At 35.2% G+C, this 26,644-nt stretch overlaps 1 protein-coding gene across 1 annotated transcript in view; it reads right to left on the minus strand.

The window, feature by feature from the left end:
- LOC136851085 (uncharacterized) overlaps positions 1–21,463 on the minus strand; it is a 46,796-nt gene extending 25,333 nt beyond the window's left edge. The window contains exon 1 of the mRNA XM_067125056.1: positions 21,433–21,463. Coding sequence (XP_066981157.1) covers positions 21,433–21,463 — 31 coding nt within the window. The remainder of the gene's footprint in view (positions 1–21,432) is intronic.
- Positions 21,464–26,644: the final 5,181 nt, after the last annotated feature.

The raw sequence follows: 26,644 nt of genomic DNA on the forward strand, positions 1-26,644 counted from the left end.
CCCCTTTTGGCGGCCCCCCGCTAGAAAAAAGTTGGATCTTGAGAATACAAAGATCCACGTCTAGAATACTCAGCTAAAATTATTATTATTATTATTTATTATTATTATTATTATTATTATTATTATTATTCAGACGATGAACCCCATTCACATCGAACAAGCCCACAGGCGCCACTGACTTGAAATTCAAGCTTTCAAAAAATGTGATGTTCATTTGAAAGAAGTAACAGAAGGTGACAGAAAATATTGGAAGAAGAGATCAGTTATTTAAAAAACAAAAAAGATAAATGAATATATTAATAGGTAAATAAATGAAAATATAAAATAAATTAGTATAATACAAGGTGAATTGTTTTGAGGGTAGTAATGCATTGCACCTTGGCTCGTTCTGATTGCACGACATCCCCAGGAAACTATCTTTGGTCTTTTGCAAATGCTAATTTATACACATGGATTATAAGGAACTACTTGAATATCGATTTACTTAGAAAACGTACGTATTTGATTCAGACTATCTCTGTACAGTTTATGTGATGAGCTGGCCAAACGTGACTGGTAATCTCGCAAGATTCCCTCTGTCACTACAGGAATTAAACATCCTCTGCACTCTTCTTTACTTGACCTAGCAGTTTTTGGTCGCAACACTATACTGCCCTAAAATGGAAAAATGCAGTATCTGCAAAATTTTCGAAATTGAGACATGCCACCCATTGGGCTCGTGAAACACAAAATACACAAGTTACTGTAGTTTCGAATGATTCTTCAATGCTTTCCACGAGCATTTAGGGGTTCCATGTGATGTATCTGCAAAATCAAAATCAGGAGTAAGTAACTGCATTTTTCTCAGTTTTGTATACTGCAGTATTCCATTTTAGGGCAGTATAGTGTTATATATTTTTGGATGGACATCTATTATACTTATCAAATTATGATTGTATAATTATATTATCAACTCTCTTTGCTATTCCTTTCTCTATCTATTCAGTGACTCCCGTATCCCTTATCTTTGTTGATAAATATTATCATCAATCATAGTCTCCACTTGACTAACGTATTTGTAAATTTATCTTTAATTACCGTGTTAAGGAACATTGGTATCACTTATTCCTTTGAAGGAAAACGGGGCCAACGAGAACCCTTCTCTCTCTCTCTCTCTCTCTCTCTCTCTCTCTCTCTCTCTCTCTCTCTCTCTCTCTCTCTCTCCTTCTTTCTTCTCCAGCTCGACTTGACGTAGCCAAACAAAGGCCCGTTTCATATCCCGTAGTTATTGTTCCCAGAAACAGCCGTTCGAAAAGAGATACTGTCAGAGGGAATATAAGTCAACAAATTGTGCAGCTGGCGAGGAGGGAGAAGGGGATAATTTCAAAGCTTAAAAACTCGTTTTCGTGGAATTAAACAAACGCCATTTGAAGGGTTCTCACTCGGTAAAGTGGCACGTCAGTCGAAAAGGAATGGAATGGAATATGTAGTTTTGGCCAAAAGTAAAGCACTGGGACCTGAGAGGTCATGCAGTGCAGAAATTGAAAGTAAAAAGGTTTTAAAGGTGTAACAGGAGAAAAACCTTCCAGTTGCACTATGAAATAATTGTTAGGAGAGGGTGGATAGCAAGATGGAAGAAGGATAATATGAATGGAGGTACAGGAAAAGGAATGAAAGGGGTTGCAGCTAGGGGCCGAAGAACCTTAAGTTATGCCTACAGTCCACCCCGTGAGGTGCACTGACGGCGCTACCCCCAAAACGGGGGTCAGTCGAAAAGGTTCTCACTCTGTGAAGTGAACGGGGTCTCAACCTAATGGTTGGGGGGTTTAAGAGAGAAATGTGACTGACAGAAAAGAGCCTTGTGGCTCATAAGGCTTTGAGGCTAAGGGTTGGGGAGAATGACTTGATAGATCTAGGTAATAAGTCAGTGCAAACTGGATGTGAATTAATGCCATGTCTCACTATCCGCAATAAATGCTTTTGGTTTTGCCTTCTCGTGCAAATGATTTTTACTCACTTCTGATATTATTAGACCTTCCTACCTCATTTCCTCCATTTTTAGTTTTCTGTAAAAGAAAACTATTTACTCGGCTTTGTCTGTCCGCCAGTACTTTTTCTGTCCGCACTTTCTCTGTCCGCCCTCAGATCTTAAAAACTACTGACGCTAGAGGGTTGCAAATTGGTATGTTGATCATCCACCCTCCAATAATCAAACATACCAAATTGCAGCCCTCTAGCCTCACTAGTTTCTATTTTATTTAAGGTTAAATTTAGGCCACCACCGGGCAGTGGTTAAGTTTCTTGGGCCGCGGGTCATACAACATTATACCGAGACCACCGAAAGATAGCTCTATTTTCGGTGATTATACGCTGTAGCAGCTGTACAGAAAACTTGATTGCGCCGAAGAAACTTTGCCGCATTTTCCAATCTTAAGTGATAAAAAAATAAAACGGGCAATGAGACTTAGTTTTCTTACAGCACTGATTTATATCTATATATGTGTATATATATATAAATAATTGATTTATATATATATATATAAATATATATATTTTTTTATATATATATATATATATAAATATTTTACATATATATATACATATATGTACACACACACATATATATACACATATATATATATATATATATATATATATATATATATATATATATATATATATATCTGCCTGTTTCATAAGCCTCCCATATTTTTGAAAGTCAGAACTACTGTCCATAAATAACCTCCCACTAATGACAAGAGCCCCTTAGAAAAAAGGTATAATTTAACATCGTCAGAAACTTTCCGGGAAACTTCCCAGTTACAACCTTTGTCATTTCTCCGAAGTAATTTGGAAGCTGGATGTAAAAGAAAATCAAGCTCTGGTTTGAGCATCTAAATTCACCCTTTTTTCCCCTTTAGCAAGAAGTGAAAAACGACTTTATTCTAATTAAACTGAGGTGAACTAAATATAGAATTTAGGTCAAAGGCCAAGCACTGGGACCTATGAGGTCATTCAGCGTTGGAAGGGAAATTGGCAATAAAAGGTTTGAAAGGTGTAACAGGAGGAAAACCTCAAAGCAGTCGCACTGTGAAAGAATTGTTAGGAGAGGGTGGAAAGTAAGATGGAAGAAGGAGAAAATGAAAGGAGGTACAGTAAAAGGAATGAAAGGGGTTGCAGCTAGGGGCCGAAGGCATGCTGCAAAGAACCTTAAAGTAATGCCTACAGTGCACCGCATGAGGTGCACTGACGGCAGTAGCCCCCTACCGGGTAATCTAATTTAAGTACTGTAGACGAACAACCGTAACCTGACAGTAGTTGTGCAGTGTTGTCATATCTCTGTTTTATGTCTTTTTTTTCCACGGGATTTAAACTTCTCCACTTCGTTTTCTTCAAAGATTTGGCAACAGAGAAGTGTTACAAAAGGTATCAGGTTTCTGTTAATTTACATATTTATTATTTATATAACTGCAATTCCGATATAATTCAGCATTCGGTATTTTGCTTTCATTTTTAGTTTTCTGTAAAAGAAAACTATTGTGACAGTTTTATTTGTCCGTCCGCACTTTTTCTGTCCGCATTTTTTTGTCCGCACTTTTTCTGTCCACCCTCAAATCTTAAAAACTACTGAGGCTAGAGGGCTGCAAATTGGTATGTTGATCATCCGCCCTCCAATCATGAAACACACCAAATTGCAGCCCTCTAGCCTCAGCAGTTTTTATTTTATTTGAGGTTAAAGTTAGCCATAATCGTGCGTCTGGCAACGATATAGGCCAGGCTACCACCGGGCCGCGGTTAAAAGTTCATGGGCCACGGCTCATACAGCATTATACTCTGTACAGAAAACTCGATTGCGCCGAAGAAACTTCGGCACGTTTTTCACTTGTTTTTTTTTTTATTATTTTTCCTGACAAACAGTGATTAGCAGTTTGATACCATTTTATTGCGTAATTATGAAAATAAAATTTAGAAGAGCTGTGATTACAAATACGCATAAAAATATCGTTCCTCAGCGCTGTTATATACGTAGATTAGCTAGTTGTTGAGAGATTTCAACAATAAGTAGAGTTTAGCCTCAAGATATAGAGTAAAACATATACTAGTTTTCTTGTGGAAATATCTGTAAAATTACACATGCATAACATGAATAATATCGTAATATAATTCCCCAAGCTATCTCCAAGATTGTATCAGTAATACGCTATCGTGAAATATTTTCTCATTCATTTATCATTCTTCTCTGGGAAAATGAAAAAAAGGAACAAATCTCTTATTAAATCATCCCTGTCCATTTGGTGCAAACAATTTCAGACCGAAAGAGTCTCTACCGTAAATAAAACACGAGTGGATTTGCTATTATGGCTCTTAAGGGGATATACAAACACTTTGACCCCTGAGTAAATATAATGTTTGTTTCCTCTTCAAATAATCGTTTCCAATCTCAGCATTTCGACAGTTTTCCATTCGGTGTTCTCAAGTAGCAATTGCTTCTTTAAAATATCTATTTTCCTGTCGTAAGACATCTTCATATGCTAAAAAGAAACTGCGCATGCGCGATTGTCCTTTTGTACTTGCGTGTATAAATTTACAAATGCCCAGTCTATTAGTTACACCATTTTTTTAAACTGCGCATGCGCGTTGGTCCTTGTATATTTGTTTGTATAAATTTACGAATTCACAGTTTTAAGGACATACATTTTAATGTGAACGTCAGTCTATCAGTTCCATTATCTTCTGAAGCTGCGCATGCGCGTTGGTCCTTATGTCCTTGTCAAATGAATACACATATTGATATGTACTTCAGTCTACCAGTTGCATTATTTTTTGAAGCTGCGCATGCGCGTTTGTGCTTGTGCACTTGTAGGTATAAATTTATGAATCCCTGGTTATTGAATATACATATTGCATCCTGCAATCTGTCATTTGGACCATTTTTTCGTTACCAGTAACAAAAACAATTACTTATCAGCTCAATAACATTATATTGGCTTTGGAATGGAATGGGGTGGAATATAGATTTTAGCCCAAAGGCCAATCACTGGGACCGATGAGGTCATTCAGCGCTGGAAAGGAAATTGAGAGTAAGAGGTTTGAGAGGTGTAACAGGAGGAAAACCTCGCAGATGCACTTTGAAATAATTGTTAGGAGAGGGTGGAAAGCAGGATGGAAGAACGATAATATGAATGGAGGTACAGTAAAAGGAACGAAAGGGGTTGCGGCTATGGGTCGAAGGGACGGTGCAAAAGAACCTTTAGTTGTAAGGAGCACTGACGGCTATGGGTCGAGGCTCAGCTGATATACAAAAGAAGAAGAATGTATAGCTTAATTTTCCGCCCCATTCGCTCGAGCAAACCATATTTTGATTAGAATTCAAATGCGCACTATTTTCTTCCTCATAATTCTAATTCCAGTTCTAATTCTGGGCGGGCAATAAGAGGAAATGGCTGCGGACAGCTAATTTTAGCTGGTTTTACGATATTAAGGGAAGAGAATTTGGTTTGCTTCTGATAAACTGGGAAATACTCGTATTAATATGCCTAGGATGCTTTCATACAGGCATTTTAATCAGTGTTTTTTTTTTTTATTTTGCTTTTGTTTTCATATTGATGTCATTTGATTAGCATTGCCCGACCTAACTATCTTTGTTTCTCTCCGTGTTTGTTTCAGAATATCTAACTGTTCGGGAAATGTCCCTGCGAAAATAAATCAATGATTCTTAAATATCTCAAACATGACAGCCAGCTAACATTAGAACTTAATCCTTCTCTCACTCTCTCTCTCTCTCTTTCTCTCTGAAAGCCAGGAATCATTAGAACTTCCTTTACCTCTCTCTCTCTCTCTCTCTCTCTCTCTCTCTCTCTCTACACACACAGATACACAACAATAGTTAAGGAGATATCTGTCAAAACTGTGAAGAAGTATACAACCTCTCTCTCTCTCTCTCTCTCTCTCTCTCTCTCTCTCTCTCTCTCTCTCTCTCTCTCTGTTTCACATACGCACATATACACAGCAGATATTAAGGAAATCTTTCTTAAAAAGGACCACCATCTAAATTTGTGAAAAAGTATACAAACTCTCTCTCTCTCTCTCTCTCTCTCTCTCTCTCTCTCTCTCTCTCTCTCTCTCTCTCGTAGATAAATGTCACCTCCGTAAATATTCAAATCAGTTGTCATATACAAGCGCCATTTAACTCTGTAATGACATCTAATTAAGAATCGGTCATTATTCCGCTATTGCTCAGGGGAAGAACATAACGAGATATTATAATGACCTTGGTGATAGATATTTGGTAAGAGACAAGTAATGATCTTGTTAAAATAATGAAAATAATGAGGCGGTTTAATGAGGTTTTCAGACAGGAGAGATATTTACTGTTTTGATATGAAGCGAGCGCTTTAGTTATGCAATCAAAGGTATAAGGTTAGAAATTATGTATATCATATTTCTTTGGTGTTTCTGATTCTACGAGAGTGATATTCTACAGCTGGAATCGGAAAGAGATTATTATATATATATATATATATATATATATATATATATATATATATATATATATATATATATATATATATATATATATATATATATATATGCTCACACACACATATATATATATATATATATATATATATATATATATATATATATATATATATATATATATATATATATATATATATATATATATATATATATATATATATATATACATATATATATATATATATTATATATATATATAAATATATATATATATATATAAATATATATATATATAAATATATATAATGTATGTATTTAAATTTAAATGCAATTGCATCCGTGAGGGGCATGAAATATGAGATGCTATTTTAACATTAAAAATAACAACAGATATTTACTTTGCAATGGAAAGAAGATAAATATATTAAAAATGAAATTACAATTCCCCGTAATACTAAAAAAAAAAAAAAAAAAAAAAAAAAATGTTTATAAAACCAAGGGCATCAGAGCAGCTGTAAATATCTCAAGGGAAAATATATTTTTTCATATCAAAGAGTATAAGATAAATTTGGTATAAGCAAAATCCGTTTCCTGAAAATACAAAGAAACTGAACTCTTACAAAAATACGCCCACCAGGAAAACAGAACCATTCTTATGTAAAAAAAAAAAAGAATAAACAAACGTTTTCTTAGCAGTATAGGAATTACAAACATAACCAAGAAATAGCACAGAATATAATCTCTTAATATATAAAGAAATGCGAAACGCGTACAAAGGCAAACTTGAAAAAGAGAAATAAGCAAATAAGAGCGAGGGGAGATTTTATACCAGGGGAAAAGAGAGAAAGAGGGGAGGTAAAAAAAAAATAAAGGGGTGTAGGGTAAACGCTGTAAAGGAAAGGAATAGAAGAAGACCCACAAAAGAATTGTTTTGGGTCGAATCAATTGCTTTGATTCGAACTCCAAACAAAAGCGAGTCTTATTTCTGTCGACGCCTGGAGACAAGAGAATCACCTTTCAATATGTTGGGAAAAATGCAGTTTCTTTGAGCGTCAAATTGGAAAGTGCTTAAGAATACTTGGACTTTTTTTTTCATAGCTACACTATTTCCCGCGTATGGTTCTGATTCTATATACCATATACGTATTAAGAGACATTTTTTATAGTATGTGTGTATGCATGTATATTTGTATCTATGTGTCCATTAATATAAGTAAAAAAATGCGCCGATGTTTCTTCGGCACAATCGAGTTTTCTGTACAGCCGCTACAGGCCACCGAAAATAGATCTATCTTTCGGTGGTCTCGGTATAATGCTGTATGAGCCGCGGCCCATGAAACTTTAACCACGGCCTGGTGGTGGCCTATTGTATATAGTTGCCGGAAGCACGATTATAGCTAACTTTAACCTAAATAAAATAAAAACTACTGAGGCTAGAGGGTTGCAATTTGGTATGTTCGATGATTGGAGGGTGGATGATCAAAATACCAATTTGCAGCCCTCTAGCCTTAGTAGTTTTTAAGATCTGAGGGCGGGCAGAAAAAGTGCGCGCAGACAAAAGTGCTGACGGACATACAAAGCCGGCACAATAGTTTTCTTTTACGGAAAACTAAAACGTTTAAAAGCACAACACTGAATGTGAATATTTTTTCCATGAGTTTCTTAATGTTGAAATTTTGTTTTTGAAAAAGGAACAGACTTCACTAAAATCAGACAATTCCTTAATCAGAGTGTGCCATTTCTCTTTCAAAATAGGTCAATTATACTGCCCTAAAATGGAAGACTGCAGGATCTGCAAAAATACAAAACTGAGAAAAATGGTAGATACTCCCTTGCCTTACTACTGATTTTGCAGATACTGCATATGGGACCCTCTAAATACTCGTGGGAAGCATTGAAGAATCATTCTGAAACTGCAGTAACTTATGTATAAGTGTTTCACGAGCCCAAAAGGTGGCATGTCTCAATTTCGAAAATTTTGCAGATACTGCAGTTTTCCGTTTTAGGGCAGTATATCTAGATCAACGTCCCCAAGATAAACAGTTCGATGAAGCAGCCATTAATCTTGCAGTTATTCTTCCATATAATCTATAAATTTCGATGATATTTCAGAAGGCTTTTATCTTTGTACGAGTTATTGTAAGTTGTACAATTTTGTTTATATTTTCTTTTCGTAAATAAATTCATTAGTATATCCTTTAGGGTATTTTGTAAAGACTGTAATTCATATTTCATTTGAGGCACTGTGAAATGTAAATCGTATGATAAGCATACCTCTAATATAGTATGAAACTGCTCAATACATACGTGTTAAATTCCTTCTAATTCAGGTGATTTATAACCATGGTTCTCAGCTGCGGGTCCCCGGACCACAGTTATTGTTGTAGTTGTTTTGTCATTATTTATTTATTAATTAATTTATTCATTTATATTTTTGTTATTTTTGTGATTTTCCAAAACTTCTTGCGGACCTCCTACTCTATTTTTGGTCCCGGGACCCCGGTTGAGACCCATTGATTTATAAGGTAAATTCTTTTATAATTATTACTATCTCTATTTTGTATTTCTAAGGAATCACTTGAAAAGTGGTGAATACGGTCATGCATTATTTTAAACATTCCTTGTACACATTAAATTTAACATTTCAGTTCAATTATCGTTTGATGTAAGTTAAAATAGGTTATATTATTGTTTACATATGATGATTCATAGTTCATGGCCTCTGTAGGCTTTTTTCATATGAGTAGGGGTTTATCTTCTGAATAATAATAATAATAATAATAATAATAATAATAATAATTATAATAATAATAATAATAATAATAATACCACGGGACACCAGAGTAGATGAGAAAGCAAGAGAAAAAATTGATAAGTATCAAGACCTGAAAATCGAAATAAGAAGGATATGGAATATGCCAGTGGAAATTGTACCCATAATCATAGGAACACTAGGCATGATCCCAAGATCCCTGAAAAGGAATCTGGAAAAACTAGACGCCGAAGTAGCTCCAGGACTCATGCAGAAAAGTGTGCTGAAAAAGCGCACAGTGAGATAAGTGATGGACTACTACTACTACTACTACTAATAATAATAATAATAATAATAATAATAATAATAATAATAATAAATCTTACATGCACTTAAACTGTATAGAAGCTGTATGTTTCATTTCAAGTTCAATTATTAGGAGTTGCTTTTACAAAGAAACAGCACTTAGAAAAAAATAAACAATTACATTTCGTTTACCTATAAGGGGAATATAAAGTGCTGAACTACTTTTAAATAAAGAGCTGAAATACTTTCATTTTTTCAATACCTGGCGGAAGGAAGAGTCCCAGTAAATAAAAGAAACGCGATTCCCTTAGAGGATCAAAAGGAACGGTGGAAAAGAACGCAAGAATTTCCCATGGCAAGAAACAGCCTCGAAAAAGAGAGAAAAAGCGGAAGAAATGGAAATGGAGGGGCCAGAAACACAGTATATACCCAATGCACTGGAAAGGTAATCACAAAGGAATTGGCTGTATTTGGAAGTTACAACATCGTAGAATCTAACTGTAGCGATGTGTTGTGGTGGAAAGGATCTAGTTTCAATTGTAACTTTGATGAAGGGTAAAATATGAGAAACTTGTTAAAGGGATAGACAACCTTTCACAGATATAGTAAACTTGATTTTATTTGATTATATATTTATATATATACATGTATATACACATATATATATATACATATATATATATATATATACATATATATACATATATACATATATATACATATATATATATATATATTTATATATAAATATATATTATATATATATATATATATATATATATATATATATATATATATATATATATATATATATATATATATATATATATATATACATATATATATATATATATATATATATATATATACGAAAATATGGAATATATATATATATATATATATATAAATATATATATATATATATATATATATATATATATTTTATATATATATATATATATATATATATATATATATATATATATATATATATATATACATTTAACATATATTTCACTAAGTGAACAGACACATAAATAAATAAGTAAGAAAATGTTTAAAATAAAAATAAAATCACTATTAATCTAAAACTATTATACATTAACAAAACTATATGTAACCAAATTATTGTGACTAATTCATTAGCAAGATTAATTTTCGAAAACGGGAAAAGATGAATGACTCGAGAAGGAGATCATTAATCATGCAATTATACTCAAATATCTCCCACAGATATCCGGGTAACTTCTTTGGACATACTTTTATTTATGTAGAATTTTTTTATTTTAGGTGACATAGTTTGGTTTGGAGGATCTTAATATATTAGTGTTTTCACGTATAGGCCAGCATTGACCTTTCTCACTCATACATACACAGATACACACACCACTACACATACACATATATATGTATACACATATATATGTATATAAATAGTATATATGTCTCTCTCTCTCTATCTCTTTCTCTCTCTCTATATATATATATATATATATATATATATATATATATATATATATATATATATATATATATATATATATATATATATATATATAAATATAATTTCGTCATTTGCTTCCATTAACAGATAATGGTAAATAAAACTAGAATGTGGACAAACATTCAAATATCGAGCGGCAGAAATCGTGAAATGTAAACAAGTGTGGTCAGTATGTGAAAGAATCATAGCCAGATTGAATACCAAATTATGTTTAAATAGACTTTGATGAGCACCAATATGTTGGCTGACTGTTTGACTGATTACTGATTCAAATATACTGGCAGTTGAATGTGTCACAGAGAGAGAGAGAGAGAGAGAGAGAGAGAGAGAGAGAGAGAGAGAGAGAGAGAGAGAGAGAGTTTGTCTTCACCTCAAGTAGCGTTGCATTCAATAGCCTGAAAAAGACTTGGGTAAACATCCAAAATTTTCCCGCGAAAGGAAGAGCAAATTGGTGAAGCCCACCAGTGAAGGTCTTCTTGCCCAACTGAGCCTAACGACCGGCGTAGCGGCATTGGATTGCAAAACCTCATTAATTTCTGGCCGTCTCGGCAAGTGCAATATTTTCTCTTTCGTTTGAAGAGCAAACACGGACCTCGAAAGTTAAAAAATTATCGCTGAGTTTGCTGTAATTTTTGAAAGAGGAAAATGCGTGCAGAAATCATACGACCCTTGGTGTTAAAATGAAGTATTTTTTGCGTTGATGAAATCTACGTGAAAGTGTAGAGTTTACAGCTGCAAATATATAACACGGACTTCGAAAGTTTCAAAATTATCGCTGAGTTTGCTGTAATTTTTGAGAGAGGAGATACGTGCAGAAAATCATACGACCCTTGGTGTTAAAATTAAGTATTTTTGCGTTGATGAAATCTTTTCATGAGAAAGTATAGAGTTTAAACTTGCAAATATATAAACGTGAATCTATTTTTTTGAAGCTATTGAGAACAAGCGTTTAACTGAATTGTTCACTCGTTGATGAAACCTTTTCAAATGAGAGAATGCAATTCCGGTCCTACAGGTAGAAAGATAAAAATGTTACTGAGACACATTAGATAGATCATAAAAGAAAAATATATATATATATATATATATATATATATATATATATATATATATATATATATATATATATATATATATATATATATATATATATATATATATATATATATATAGATAGAGAGAGAGAGAGAGAGAGAGAGAGAGAGAGAGAGAGAGAGATCCCTCGAATATTAGTGTTTAATTAAAGTGTTCACTCGTTGATAAAACCTTTTTAAATGACAGAGTGCAATTCGATCCTACAGTGAGAGGAAGGTAAAAATTATTACTGAGACACCTTAAATAGATCACAAAAGAAAAATGAAAAAAAGTAACTAAAACCGCGCCAGCAAGTGGAGGGTTTATTTTAATTCATTTATATTATAACTTCTATTATGGAAATAGACGTGACGTGTTCGTATTATGATAAGCTTTGTGAGATTATACTTAAAGTTGATTACAATGGACTTAATACAGGCTTTAGTTTTTTAATGTGTATATCTGTATGTCTGTGAGTCCGCTCAGGACAGGCAACGCAAGGATAGCCCGTATCGCCACAGTTGTAAAAGAAGTCTATCATTCCCTTCAGATATTTTGAATTCGGATTTTACCTCTAAGTTTTATATCATTCATTGACTGAGAAACCTTAGACTCGTTTTCTATACACAGATGTGTGTGTATGTATGTGTGGATATATATATATATATATATATATATATATATATATATATATATATATATATATATATATATATATATATATACATATATACTGTATATATATATATATATATATATATATATATATATATATATATATACATATATACTGTATATATATATATATATATATATATATATATATATAAATATAGTGTGAGTAAACAATAAAAAAAATGTAGTTAGATCGTCACCATTTCTAGTCCAAAAGAGAATAAACCAGGATTAGAATTCAAATTCACACAATATCGGAGTTCTTTTATGTCCAATTCCGGGAGGCAGCCAGCGAAACGGGCTTCCAACGACCAATTTCCTTTAGTTATTGCGAAGATTTTGCCATAAATGGCGAGGGACATTCTGTGCTGATGGATTCAGTTCAGGGGAAATGTATTTCATACAGAGCAATCTGTTTTCACACCAAAATCTTGTAGGTTTTACGTCTCCGTGGTGAAAAATGAAATGTAAGTAATTATATTTTAATACAGCTATTTCCAATATTTCGTGGAAGCTATTTCTGGCGATTTTTGTTTTAAATTCATTTTTAATCCCTTCCCCATTTCCCATTAAATTCAGCTCTTTTAGGAAAACAAGTAAAAAATGCGTCAAAGTTTCTTCGGTGCAATTGAGTTTTCTGTACAGCTGCTACAGGGTATAATCAAGGCCACCGAAAATAGATCTATCTTTTGGTGGTCTCGGTATAATGCTATATGAACCGCGGCTCATGTAACTATAACCACTGCCCGGTAGTGGCCTGTCCTATATCGTTGCCAGAAGCACGGTTATGGCTGACTTTAACCTGAAATAAAATAAAAACTACTGAGGCTAGAGGGCTGCAATTTAATATGTTTGATGATTGGAGGGCGGATGATCAACATAACAATTTGAAGCCTTCTAGCCTCAGTAGTTTTTAAGATCCGAGGGCGGACAGCAAAAATGCGGATAGAAAAAATTACGGAAAGAATAAAGTGCGGACGGAAGACAAAGCCGGAACAATAGTTTTCTTGTACAGAAAACTAAAACTAGAGTCAACATTGTCACAGAGTACTTTAGAAAACAAAATCAAGCGAATATGATATACGATTAAACCTTCTCGAAAATACTGAGAATCTTAATACGGATGAGATCTTAGGTTCGCGATATGGAATGGAATGGAATAAGAGTTTAGCCCAAAGGCCAAGCACTGGGAACTATGAGGTCATTCAGTGCTGGAAAGGAAATTGAAAGTAGGTAGGTTTGGAAGGTGTAACAGGAAAGAAACCTCAAAGCAGTTGCACTATGAAATAATTGTTAAGAGAGGGTGGATAGTAAGATGGAAGAAAGATAATATGAATGGAGGTACAGTAAAAGGAGTGAAAGGGGTAGCAGCTATGGACCGAAGGGACGCTGCAAAGAACCTTTGGTAATGCCTACAGTGCGCCGAGGTGCACTGACGTCACTACCACCCTACGCGAGTTCGCGATATGGAATGAACAACAAACTTTGATTTTGTAACGAAAATATCATCAAAAGTTCATTAATACTTTTGTTTTGAATCGCACATTTTTTTTTATCGTTATCAGAGCAGCCAGGATAAAATTTGGATCCTATCAGCTTTTTACCTGTTTACCTTTGCCTTAAACGGAAATTAATCTTTAAAACCCTTATGAATACAAAGGATTAAGGGATCGGAGACTGATTAACATAATCCTAGTTTGGGCGAGAAGTTTTGTATTAAAAAGTAGATTGAAATACTTGAATAATTGAAATCTCGTATAACAATCTTCGTTTATCATGAAATTTACGTAGGGTCATCAACATCTCTGTCCTTCTCTTATATAAATTCCTAAAAAAACTGTCAGGTCTACGTAACATCAGAATAAAGATATCTTTTTAACCAAAGAGGAGCCATAAGAAAGGAAAAATGATTTGGAGCGCAGCAAAAATGAAAACGAGCGATGGAATTTTAAAGAAAAATCTACGCCCGAAATCTATCTATTTTTAAGGCCAAAACTCATCACGATATTTCACGTTTTCAATTTACTTTTTGAGTCGAATTTTTCCAGAGGGGGAGGCTGAAGGAATGAAGGCTCTTTGTAGGCTTCCATCTGCTTTTAATGGAAGGACTAACTTTTTATCTTGTGTCTGTATTTGGGTCTGTTTCTATTTACATGAGACCCGGTCTTCCACTGGTTTTTTTCTAGCACCGGGTAGCACTTTTCCGAGATGTAATCGAGTACTGAGACCTTTCCCTGAGTAAAGCGGGACGCCATACCTTAAAAACTAACCACAGAATTTTTTTGAAAATAATTTCATTATGTTTCCCACACCCACATTTACTCTTTGAGTGTTAATTACCAATTATTCTAACCTAACCTAGGAGCATGGCAAAAAAACAGGGGCTGGCGAAATACTAGTATGCACCTCAGGAATTTGCCTCCGTTCCTTGGCACTGCAATTCCTTTTATGGCTATCATTGATGACGCTATCTTTGCTACAAATAGCGTAGTTAGAAATAAGTGCCTTTGCTGCTTAAGCTTTCATTGCTACTCTTTAGCTCTGGATGATTTTTAGCTCTTGATATTTTTATTAGCTCTTTACAAAGATATTTTTTTGTCATTTTCCTCTTTAAATGAAACCTATTGTAACAAACTTTTTTTTGTCATTTTGTTATTTGTCATTTTGACTGAGATGTTGCTATTATCATTGTCTAGAGCAACCGCCCCCTTTCTATCTCTCTTTATCAATTGCTGTAACATTACTACATAACCCTGCATTCAAAACTTGTGTTTTTATTTGATTCCACTCAAACCTATATCATCTTTACCCTCATTGCATTAAATATCAGTATGAAATGATTCGACGCTATTTTCCTATGTTATATAATAACCTTTATATTAATAAGATTGAGTGTGAAACAGCATCATTCTGAACTAAACTATATTTCACTTTTATAACAAAAGAAGGGTGGAATAATGAAATATTTTCTATAGCTCATCCGAGTTCACTCGCCTCGAGTTAACTCGGAGAAGGCTACACAATTTAATTCATTTATTATGAATATTATTCTGACTGGTTAAGTCATGTTCAGCTGCATCTGTCCTTGATAACTGGAATAAGGAAATATTTATTTAACATTCTAATAATTTTGGGGACTACGGACATTAAGGCAACTCAACCTGTATTAAATAATTGCTATCGAATATTCTCTCTCTCTCTCTCTGTCTGTCTTTTAAGCTCTGTCAGAACTCAAATAGTATTATTTTACTGTTTCTCTTTCTCAATCCTTTAAGCTTTCTCTCTCTCTCTCTCTCTCTCCCTCTCTCTCTCTCTCTCTCTCTCTCTCTCTCTCTCTCTCTCTCTCTCTCTCTCCTTTTAAGCTCTGTCAGAACTCAAATAGAATAATTTTATTGTTACTCTTTCTCAGTCCTCTCTCTTTATCAATGATTTTAAGCTCTGTTCTCAAATCTAATTTTATCTCTCTCTCTATCAATCTCTCTCTCTCTCTCTCTTTCAGTCCTCTAAGCTATGTCACAACTCAAATAGAATAATTTACTGTTTCTCTTTCTCAATCCACTAAGCTCTCTCTTTCTCTCTCTCTCTCTCTCTCATTCCTTCTTTACCCTCTGTCAGAACTCAAATGGCATAATTTTATTATCTCTCTTTATCAATCTTTTAAGCTCTCTCTCTCTCTCTCTCTCTCTCTCTCTCTCTCTCTCTCTCTCTCTCTCTCTCAGTCCTCTAAGCTATGTCAGAACTCAAATAGAATAATTTTACTGTTTCTCTTTCTCAATCCTCTAATCTCTCTCTCTCTCTCTCTCTCTCTCTCTCTCTCTCTCTCTCTCTTCATTCCTTTAAGCTCTGTCAAAACTCAAATAAAATGACTTTATAATCTCTCTATCTCTCTCTCTCTCTCTCTCTCTCTCTCTCTCCCTTTTTCCGTGTCTGGCAACCAATAAAAGTTTCCTTCATTTCCTCAGGATCCTCCTGGGATCCTGAAGTCTGGTGCAAATTGTCTACTCCCTGTTCCTCATTAAAACACTCCCTTAATCGTCCCTGTTGCGCCTGCATTCTCGAACAAAGGTCTTTTTATTGCCTTCGAAACTTTCGGGTCGAAGTCTTGTGATGACCTTCACAAAGAGAGAGAGAGAGAGAGAGAGAGAGAGAGAGAGAGAGAGAGAGAGAGAGAGAGAGAGAAAGGATTCCATGCTTCTAAGGCTGGGGTATTACTGTACTTGGGGAGAGCGAGAGAGAGAGAGAGAGAGAGAGAGAGAGAGAGAGAGAGAGAGAGAAGGATTCCACGCTTCTAAAACTGGAGTATTACTGAGAGAGAGAGAGAGAGAGAGAGAGAGAGAGAGAGAGAGAGAGAGAGAGAGAGAGAGAGAGAGAAAAGACTCTGTGCAGGATTATAATTCTCCTGCAATTCTAGAGGAGATAAGACGTTACCTCTGTGTATAGCTTTGGAGGTACTCAGGTATTAATAGCAGACAGGTGAGTTACAGTCAGCGTGCGTTTGTGCGCTGAATTCTGATTGGTTGTGTCTTGATACCATTGAGTTCTGGTTTATATTTTTTCTATAATAATTTTTATAATTCTGTTTAGCTCTTTTCTTTAATGTCTTTTATTATGCTTTGACTGGCAATTTGTAAATATAGCCTCTTCTTAAAGGTGGCAGGAGAGCCGTTTTTATTAGTTTTCTGTAATAGAAAACTATTGTGTCGGCTTTGTCTGTCCGTCCGCACTTTTTCTGTTCGCCTTAAATAAAATAAAAACTACTGGGGCTAGAGGGCTGCAAATTGGTATGTTGATCATCCACCCTCCAATCGTCAATCATACCAAATTGCAGCCCCCTAGCCTCAATAGGTTTTAGTTTATTAAACGTTAAAGTCAGCCATAATCGTTCTTCTGGCAACGATACAGGACAGGCCACCACCGGCCCGTAGTTAAGGTTTCATGGGCCGCGGCTCATACAGCATTATATCGAGACCACCAATAGATAGATCTATTATCGGTGGCCTTGATTATACGCTGTACAGAAAACTCCATTGCGCTGAAGAAACTTCGGCGCATTTTTTACGGTTAAGAGTTTGGTAGTAATCATCGCCGATGAATGATTGGCGGCTTCCTTCCACTAGCCATGTGAATTTTCTGATCTTCATAATTCTTGTAATAAATTGTAAAGTTTATCTTTTCTTTATCTACCGAAGGGGAGACAATTCCAGTCTCTGCTAAATACGAAAAGACAAACTGGACGAACTCTCGTCGCATCACTGACGAAAAAATCACTTTGGGAAAAGACATTTCTTGAAATGGAAAATGACAAAGAGCTCCTCATTTTGCGCTCTGATGACAACGATTTGCATATTCTGAGGGTGGGAGAGAGAGAGAGAGAGAGAGAGAGAGAGAGAGAGAGAGAGAGAGAGAGAGAGAGAGAGAGAGAGAAGGATTCCAGGCTTCTCAGGCTGGGGTTTTATTACTTGTAGAGAGAGAGAGAGAGAGAGAGAGAGAGAGAGAGAGAGAGAGAGAGAGAGAGAGAGAGAGAGAGAGAGAGAGATAAGGATTCCACGCTTTAAAGACTGGGGAATTATTATTTGGAGAGAGAGAGAGAGAGAGAGAGAGAGAGAGAGAGAGAGAGAGAGAGAGAGAGAGAGAGAGAGAGAGAGAGAGTTAAGGATTCCACGCTTCTAAGACTGGGGTTTTATTATTTGTAGAGAGAGAGAGAGAGAGAGAGAGAGAGAGAGAGAGAGAGAGAGAGAGAGAGAGAAGGATTCACACTTCTCAGGAGAGGGGTTTTATTACTAAGACTGGGGTTTTAGAGAGAGAGAGAGAGAGAGAGAGAGAGAGAGAGAGAGAGATGAAGCGGTGATCTAAGTCTTCCCAAAAGTTCCTGAATAATTTACTTTTCATCACTGATATTTTCCCGGCTGAAGAGTTTTCGCCAAGCCTAATCACGTTTGAAAGACTAAAGATGAAATGATTCATTTACGGTTGAGAGAGGAACTTCAAAGAGTCTTTGCAATCAGCAATGTTGTCGTTTTAAATATCACCATTTTTCTAAATCTGATAGAAATCACATTTCTTAATGAATGATCGTGCGATCTGATAATCAACTGCCTTCATAAATTGAGCATTTTAAATTCGTAGATGCAGTTTTGATGGAATATGTTTTTTAGAGACAAGTGAATAGAAAAATCTCCTTCTCGTTACTAACACCGTTCAAATGTGAATAAAAAAATAATGAAAAACAAAAATAATTATTCCTTCCATACAGAATTGTATCACGATCAATAACACGTAAAAAATGCACCGAAGTATCTTAAATAAAATAAAAACTACTGAGGCTAGAGGGCTGCAATTTGGTGTGTTTGATGATTGGAATTGTGGATGATCAACATACCAATTTGCAGCCCTCTAGCCTCGGTATTTTTAAGATCTGAGGGCGGACAGAAAAAGTGCGGACAGAAAAAAGTGCGGACGGACAGACAAAGTCGGCACAATAGTTTTCTTTTCAGAAAACTAAAAAGTCTAAATCCATGAAGAAAGTCTCTTAATAATGAATAGGAAAATCGTTCTTATTCTTTCTTATGAAGGAAAGTGACTCGAATACTGAATACTGTAGACACCAGTTATAATTACTAAACTTCACCCATCCTTTCACCCTTCTTTCACCCATATTCTCACCCTTTTTCATCCATCCTTCACCGTTCTTTTCATCCTTTTTTCCATCCTTCTTTTACCCATCTTTCACCCTACTTTTCACTCATCCTTTCACCATTTTTTTCCATCTTTTCACCCTTCTACCACCCATCATTTACCATTTTTTTTCACCCGTCTTTCACCCTTCTTCCACCCATCCACCTTCTGTCACCATTCTTTCAACCTTCTTTTCACCCATCTTTCACCCTAATTTTTAAGCTTTTCACCCATCCTTTCACAAATCTTTCACTCTTCTTTCACCCATCTTTCACCATTCTTTCACCCTTGTTTCACACTTCATTCACCCATCTTTCACCCTAATTTTTACCCATTTTTTCATTCATCCTTTCACCAATCTTTCACTCTTCTTTCAACCATATTTCACCTTCCTTTCACCCTTCATTCACCTGTCTTTAACCCCTCTTTCACCCTTATTTCACGTGCCCTTTCGAAATCTGAAGCACAAAATCCTCTGACATTAAAACACCTCTTCGTCCCCGGATGAAAAATCCTTAAGTAAACATGAAGGACAAAATGGCTAAAAGACAACACAAATAATTCACACGTTAAAATTCACATTTATCAAAACATACAGCCATCCACGTACAACGCATGTATATGTAGTTATAGAATTACACGTTCTAGAGAAAATCAAATGCAAAATTTCGCTTAATACGATTTCCTGAGTTATGAAATATTATTCCTTCCGAAGTGACAGATATTAATGTGCATTGACGTGATATACGATGCAGATCGTGTCTCGAAAAATATGGAGCAAAACCATAAATCACTTTCTCACGCTTGAGACTTCAAGGGGAGAGTCCCAGTGCGTTTCTCAAACTTTTTCTTTTTTTTATTTGAGAAATGTTTTTGTTTTGCTAACATTCCGGATTTAAAATTTTTATTCTTTCTTGGACAGTCAACAATAACTCTTAGGCGACTTGTATGTTCTCAAAATTTATATTTTTGTTTGAATTTTAAACGGTTTTGTTCTTCTACTGTAATGGAATCTGTTTTTGTACAACTACAGCAGATATAAACACACTGTATTCCATGTCAGAAAACATTTTACCTGTGATTTTAAGATTTGAAAGAATTGGAAGCCCATAAAATCAGATATGTCCATCCAGAAACAATCCATCAGAGAGAGAGAGAGAGAGAATTTTTCTTAACCCGAAATAATAGTTTATTCATATTATGCTGCACTAGAAGATTCAAATTCAAATATCCCAGCAGACAAAAATATTGACAGTGTACCTTCTGCATTTAATGGATCTATTTGTTCCAAAGGCCAATTTTGCCTATTAAAAGGCCAACACAAGAGTTCTCTCTCTCTCTCTCTCTCTCTCTCTCTCTCTCTCTCTCTCTCTCTCTCTCTCTCTCTCTGTGGCAGAGACTTCAAAGGGATCCTCTTAAGTGTAAAATTGCATTGCTTCAAGTCAGAAGGTAATACGTTAAAAGACAGGATAGTATCTTGTCTCATCTTACCTAAGTTTAATATTGTCCGTGAACCCGAAAGCAGTCACTTACTGAGGAGAAAAGAGACTCTCTCTCTCTCTCTCTCTCTCTCTCTCTCTCTCTCTCTCTCTCTCTCTCTCTCTCTCTCTCTCTTTTGCCCGTGGACACAAAAGCAGTCATTTGGTGACAGGAAAATAAGCCATTCTCTCTCTTTTCTCTCTCTCTCTCTCTCTCTCTCTCTTGTGTTGAGAACACAAAGCAGTCATTTGCTAACAGGAAAATAACACACACTCTCTCTCTCTCTCTCTCTCTCTCGCCCGTGAACACAAAAGCAGTCATTTGCTGACAGGAAAATAAGCCATGCTCTCTCTCTCTCTCTCTCTCTCTCTCTCTCTCTCTCTCTCTCTCTCTCTCTCTCTCTCTCTCTCGCCCGTGAACACTAAAGCAGTCATTTGCTGACAGGAAAATAAGCCATTCTCTCATTCTCTCTCTCTCTCTCTCTCTCTCTCTCTCTCTCTCTCACCTTCATCTTCTTTAACCTCTTCCCCTCTCATGTTCCTCCCCCGAGAGAGCCCGTCTGACACTTGTCCTTTCCACAACGGTAAATGTTACGACGTACTTCGAAAAAGTTTGTATTAAAATTGCCAGAAGTGACCTCAGGTTATTTACCTTAATTTCCTCCATCTTCTCCACCAACGGCATTTAAAGTGAGTTGCGTTTACATTAAACTTCATTTCCTAACTACACTTCCCCTCTCTCTCTCTTTTAATAGACTATTATTTAGAAGGGATATTTGAAGGTAGTGTGCCGTATTTTCGAGTGGTTTTCAGCGTATAAGAATATATTTTTCGTGCTCTTAAACCCATATTCGAAGACTTCTCTCTCTCTCTCTCTCTCTCTCTCTCTCTCTCCCTTAACCAGCCAACATTAACGCGTGTATCAGTTAAAATGGTTGTTTACTGGTCTATAACGGCGTTTCTTTCAGTAATAATTCAAAACACATAATGCCAGTCCAAACTCGGAAAGGCTGACTGATCAAACGGTTTGATTTTTACACTTTTCAGATATAGAAACGGAATGAGACGCAATAGAAATATACTTTGTCATTAACTATTCTTCAACCAGCATCATATTAATTTTCATCAAAATAACTGAACACCTGGCAGGTTGGTTAGTTAGTTTTATAATAGGCTGGGTTTATACAAGCACTGTCCCTAGCTTTTAGTTTTCTGTAAAAAAAACTATCTTGCTGGCTTTGTCTGTCCGTCCGCACTTTTTTCTGTCAGCCCTCAGATCTCAAAAACTACTGAGGTTAGAGGGCTGCAAATTGGTATGTTGTTCAGCCACCCTCCAATCATCAAACATACCGAATTGCAGCCCTCTAGCCTCAGTAGTTTTTTATTTTATTTAAGGTTAAAGTTAGCCATAATCGTGCTTCTGGCAACGATATAGGATAGGCCACCACAGGGCCGTGGTTAAAGTTTCATGGGCCGCTGGTCATGCGGCATTATACCGAGACCACCGAAAGATAGATCTATTTTCGATGGCCTTGATTATACGCTGTAGCGGCTGTATAGAAAACTCGATTGCGCTGAAGAAACTTCGGCGCATTTTTTACTTGTTATTTACTGTTAAGGGGTGGGCATGGGTCATAAGTACTGTTCTGCTCTGGATGTACAAAAGAATTAGCGTACAGCTCTGGACTCGACCGACCAACTGAGAAGAGAGCAAGTGGAAATGTCCAAAAAAAAGCTGCAAAATAAAGTGGATCTTCTTCTATCAAAAAAATATCTGTAGAACAGCTCATATCTGTCGAAGAGGGACCTCCAGTCTCCCATTTTATTTCGAGACCTTCGTCGGTGCTTCACCAAAAGTGATACGTGATTCTTTCCAATACATTAGCTTCTTCGAACGAACAATAATCTTCACATTTTATCCTTCCTCTGTGGCTGCAGAGATAAGGCCGGAAGCCACGAAGGTCCCACAATGGGGCCATCACTAAGAAGAGAGAGAGAGAGAGAGAGAGAGAGAGAGAGAGAGAGAGAGAGAGAGAGAGTTATTGGAAATTTATTATGTCAGAACAGATGAACGGCGCAGAGGGAGGACTTTTAGTTATTGACTTGAATATCGATGAGAATGGCTTTAAATTCCAATGTACATCTTCCCTTCAACCTTATTCTCTACCTGACTCCTACAGAAGCTTTTTAGTTCCTTCTTTCCTCTTCGTCATCTCTGTCTATCTTTCTCCTTCTCAGTGTCTTTCACTGAGATACGAGGATGGTTTCATCCTCCAATCGGCAGCCCGCATATAAGTACCACTAACAACCAACTCATGACTATTCTGCCCTAATATGGAAAACTGCAGTATCTGCAACATTTTCAAAATTGAGACATGCCACCTATTGGGCTCGTGAAACACTAATACACAAGTTACTGCAGTGTCAGAATGATTCTTCAATGCTTTATTTAGGGGTCCCATTTGCAGTATCTGCAAAATCAGTAGTAAGGTAAGGGAAAACTGCAGTATCTACCATTTTTCTCAACGATTGCAGGCTACCTTACTGGACCTGCCTATCTTTCCAAGTAAGTATAGCTTAGATTGACCACTGAGCTGATTAACAGCTCTCCTAGGGCTGGCCCGAAGGATTACACTTATTTTACGTGGCTAAGAACCAATTGGTTCCAACGGGACCTACAGCTCTGGAATCGACCTATGAAACCCATCTAATCTGTCAAGCAAATCAGCGCAGGTATCATTGTATTCTTTATCTTTAGAATACAGCGATCAGCAATGAAAGGTGGCGTGCAATTCCCGTAGAGTTTATGATCCCGTGACTGGCGCAATTGAAATTAGCCATCTCTTTTCGTGCCTGTGCGGTACAGAAAAGATATTAAACAAACTAAGAAAACTGGGTATAAAATCAGTTTTGCTGAAGCATGATATCCTTCAATAAGGTATGTCTGAAACAGGGTGTCCTATTATTATTATTATTATTATTATTATTATTATTATTATTTACTCACCGACAAGTAAGCTTTGACAGAATTAAAGATGAGATAAGAATTTTGCGAAACTAATGAAAATTATTATAAGTAAAAAAAAATAAAGGAAATTGGACTGGCTAAAAAATATTTATTTAAGCCTTTTAAAGACTATAAGAGAAGTGAAAAGAATAAAAAAATAAACACGGGCAGAAAATATCTACTTCCCTTCCGCCTCGGCCGTGAAAAAAAAATTAGATTCGGATCATAAATCACAGACCAGACACCGAAAAGCTGTTGGTTACTGTCTGTTGGATAAGGGGGCCTGCAACGAAAATCGAACAGCATGACGAGAGGTCTGTCAGAATTGTGCAATATAAACAAAATTATGTAATATATAATTTATATATATATATATATATATATATATATATATATATATATATATATATATATATATATATATGTATTTATATATATTTATGTGTATATATGTGTATTTATATACAGTGTATAGATACATATACATATATATGTATATACAGTACATAGATATCTATATATCTAATATATATATATATATATATATATATACATTATATATATATATGTATATATATATATATATATATATATATATATATATATATATATATATATATGTATATAAGCATATGCAAAACACACACACACATATATACACGTGTATATATACGAATGCATTTTATCACATCGCCGTGATTTATATACAAGCATTAAGCTACAAATGTCGTTTAATATCCAATTCGCTCTACCACGGAAATTATGTAAAGTATATATATATCAACCAAAATTACCAAAACTGCAGTAAAACAAATATAATTCTTACAAATTAGCTGAGTGAAAATCCAAATAATGAACATTATAAAGATTACAATGACACCGACTTGGTCCAACCACACAATGAAGTTGTTATAGTGACTCCCAAAGCACATTGTTGATCTACTGTACATGATTTTCTGCCGTTCGCCTGAACAAAATCGCTCCCAGTACCTGATGTTTATTACCAAGTACCTTTACGCGAGAGCTAATCTCTTGTTACAGTAATTAAACCGCATAAACCTTAGGTCAGGACGGGTAATGAGCCCTGTGGGTTTTTCTTATTAGCGATAATGCAGTAAGGTGGAATGAGGTCATTATTTTAAGTAAAATTTGAGTAGTGCAGTCCAATCGTCGGACAAAGAGAGAGAGAGAGAGAGAGAGAGAGAGAGAGAGAGAGAGAGAGAGAGAGAGAGAGAGAGAGGCTGAGTTAGCTGTATTACATGGGAGATAAATTTTTCGAAGTAGGGAAAATCATAATTCTTTTAAAAAGCAATTTTGTCTCATACTTCTAAGAAATTCTGGGGTAAGATTCTCTCTCTCTCTCTCTCTCTCTCTCTCTCTCTCTCTCTCTCTCTCTCTCTCTCTCTCTTTCAAGCTAAGCATATTATTGCAACTATCCTGGGATTTCCCAGAGAAATAAAGTAAATGAAAATACTTGACATTCCCTCACAGAAACAAACATTTCCCTGGAAACTGATTTATTTCATTCGACAAAACCATTTATTTAACTACCTTATACCCTAGTCGTATCAAAACCAATATTTCTCTCGGGTTGTGTTTTGATATGGCAAACCCCTTTTAGACAGATTGAATTTAAATTGATTGCAATGGAAGTTACCTTGAGTTCAGAAAAAAGAAAAAACATCAAAAAAGAGGAAAAATAAAAGAATATGATTTATGTTAGAGGTCAAATACGATCGTCTGGGGTAAGTTTTTGAAAGACTCTCTCTCTCTCTCTCTCTCTCTCTCTCTCTCTCTCTCTCTCTCTCTCTCTCGTGAATGACCATTAGACACATGTGTTACAAGGAATAGTTGAGGGTATTCTGATTTTATTGGATTAGTTCCAAACAAATCTTGCAAAAGAAGTCAAATATTATGCTACGCTAGAATTATGGAGCTATTAAACACGCAAGAACGTTTCACGGTACAAGGAAAAGTTTAAAACCTCTACATCTTCTGTAATCTTTTTGATTAGGAGTTTCGAATGTTCTGACGTGGCATTAGTAATGGATAAAGTTCTCAAATCTTTAGAGGCTCAGGTATATATGCTTAGACAAAGGAGGGTAGCGTGAGGCATTATGAAATGGATCGGGTAATCTACTTCGGACGAGTCGCTATACAAGAAAGATACTGGGAATTTCGTAAGAGCACTTTTTCTTATTGATTGCAAAAGGACAAATCTTAGTTGAGGCGAAAAAGGTGGCTGGAGTCAGCTGTGAAGTTGAGGGTCGCTGTGACAGATGATGATAATAATAATAATAATAATAATAATAATAATAATAATAATAATAATAATAATAATAATAATTAATCAATAATGTTTTCTATTAAAAAGCCGCAATTTTTCAGTACATCGCATTATTTGTAAAAGTAAAGTTTTTTAGCAATAATAATAATAAAAATAATAATAATAATAATAATAATAATAATAATAATAATAATAATAATAATAATAATAATGAGCACCCATCCTTAAAAAAATTAATTTCATCATCATTTCTTACAGGAAAGTAACATTTCCCTGTGAAGATATTACTTTTATTTTACAGTTTCTTACGCTACTAGACTGAAAATCTCTCGACACCGCCAATCGTATTATATAAGACCCATCATATCGTTCAACAACCTTCTAGGCACCTTATGTAACCTTGCTGGAATTAAAGACAACTGGA

This window comes from Macrobrachium rosenbergii, chromosome 23 (genome assembly GCF_040412425.1).
Source record: "Macrobrachium rosenbergii isolate ZJJX-2024 chromosome 23, ASM4041242v1, whole genome shotgun sequence".
In the NCBI taxonomy this organism is placed as follows: Eukaryota; Metazoa; Arthropoda; class Malacostraca; order Decapoda; family Palaemonidae; genus Macrobrachium; species Macrobrachium rosenbergii.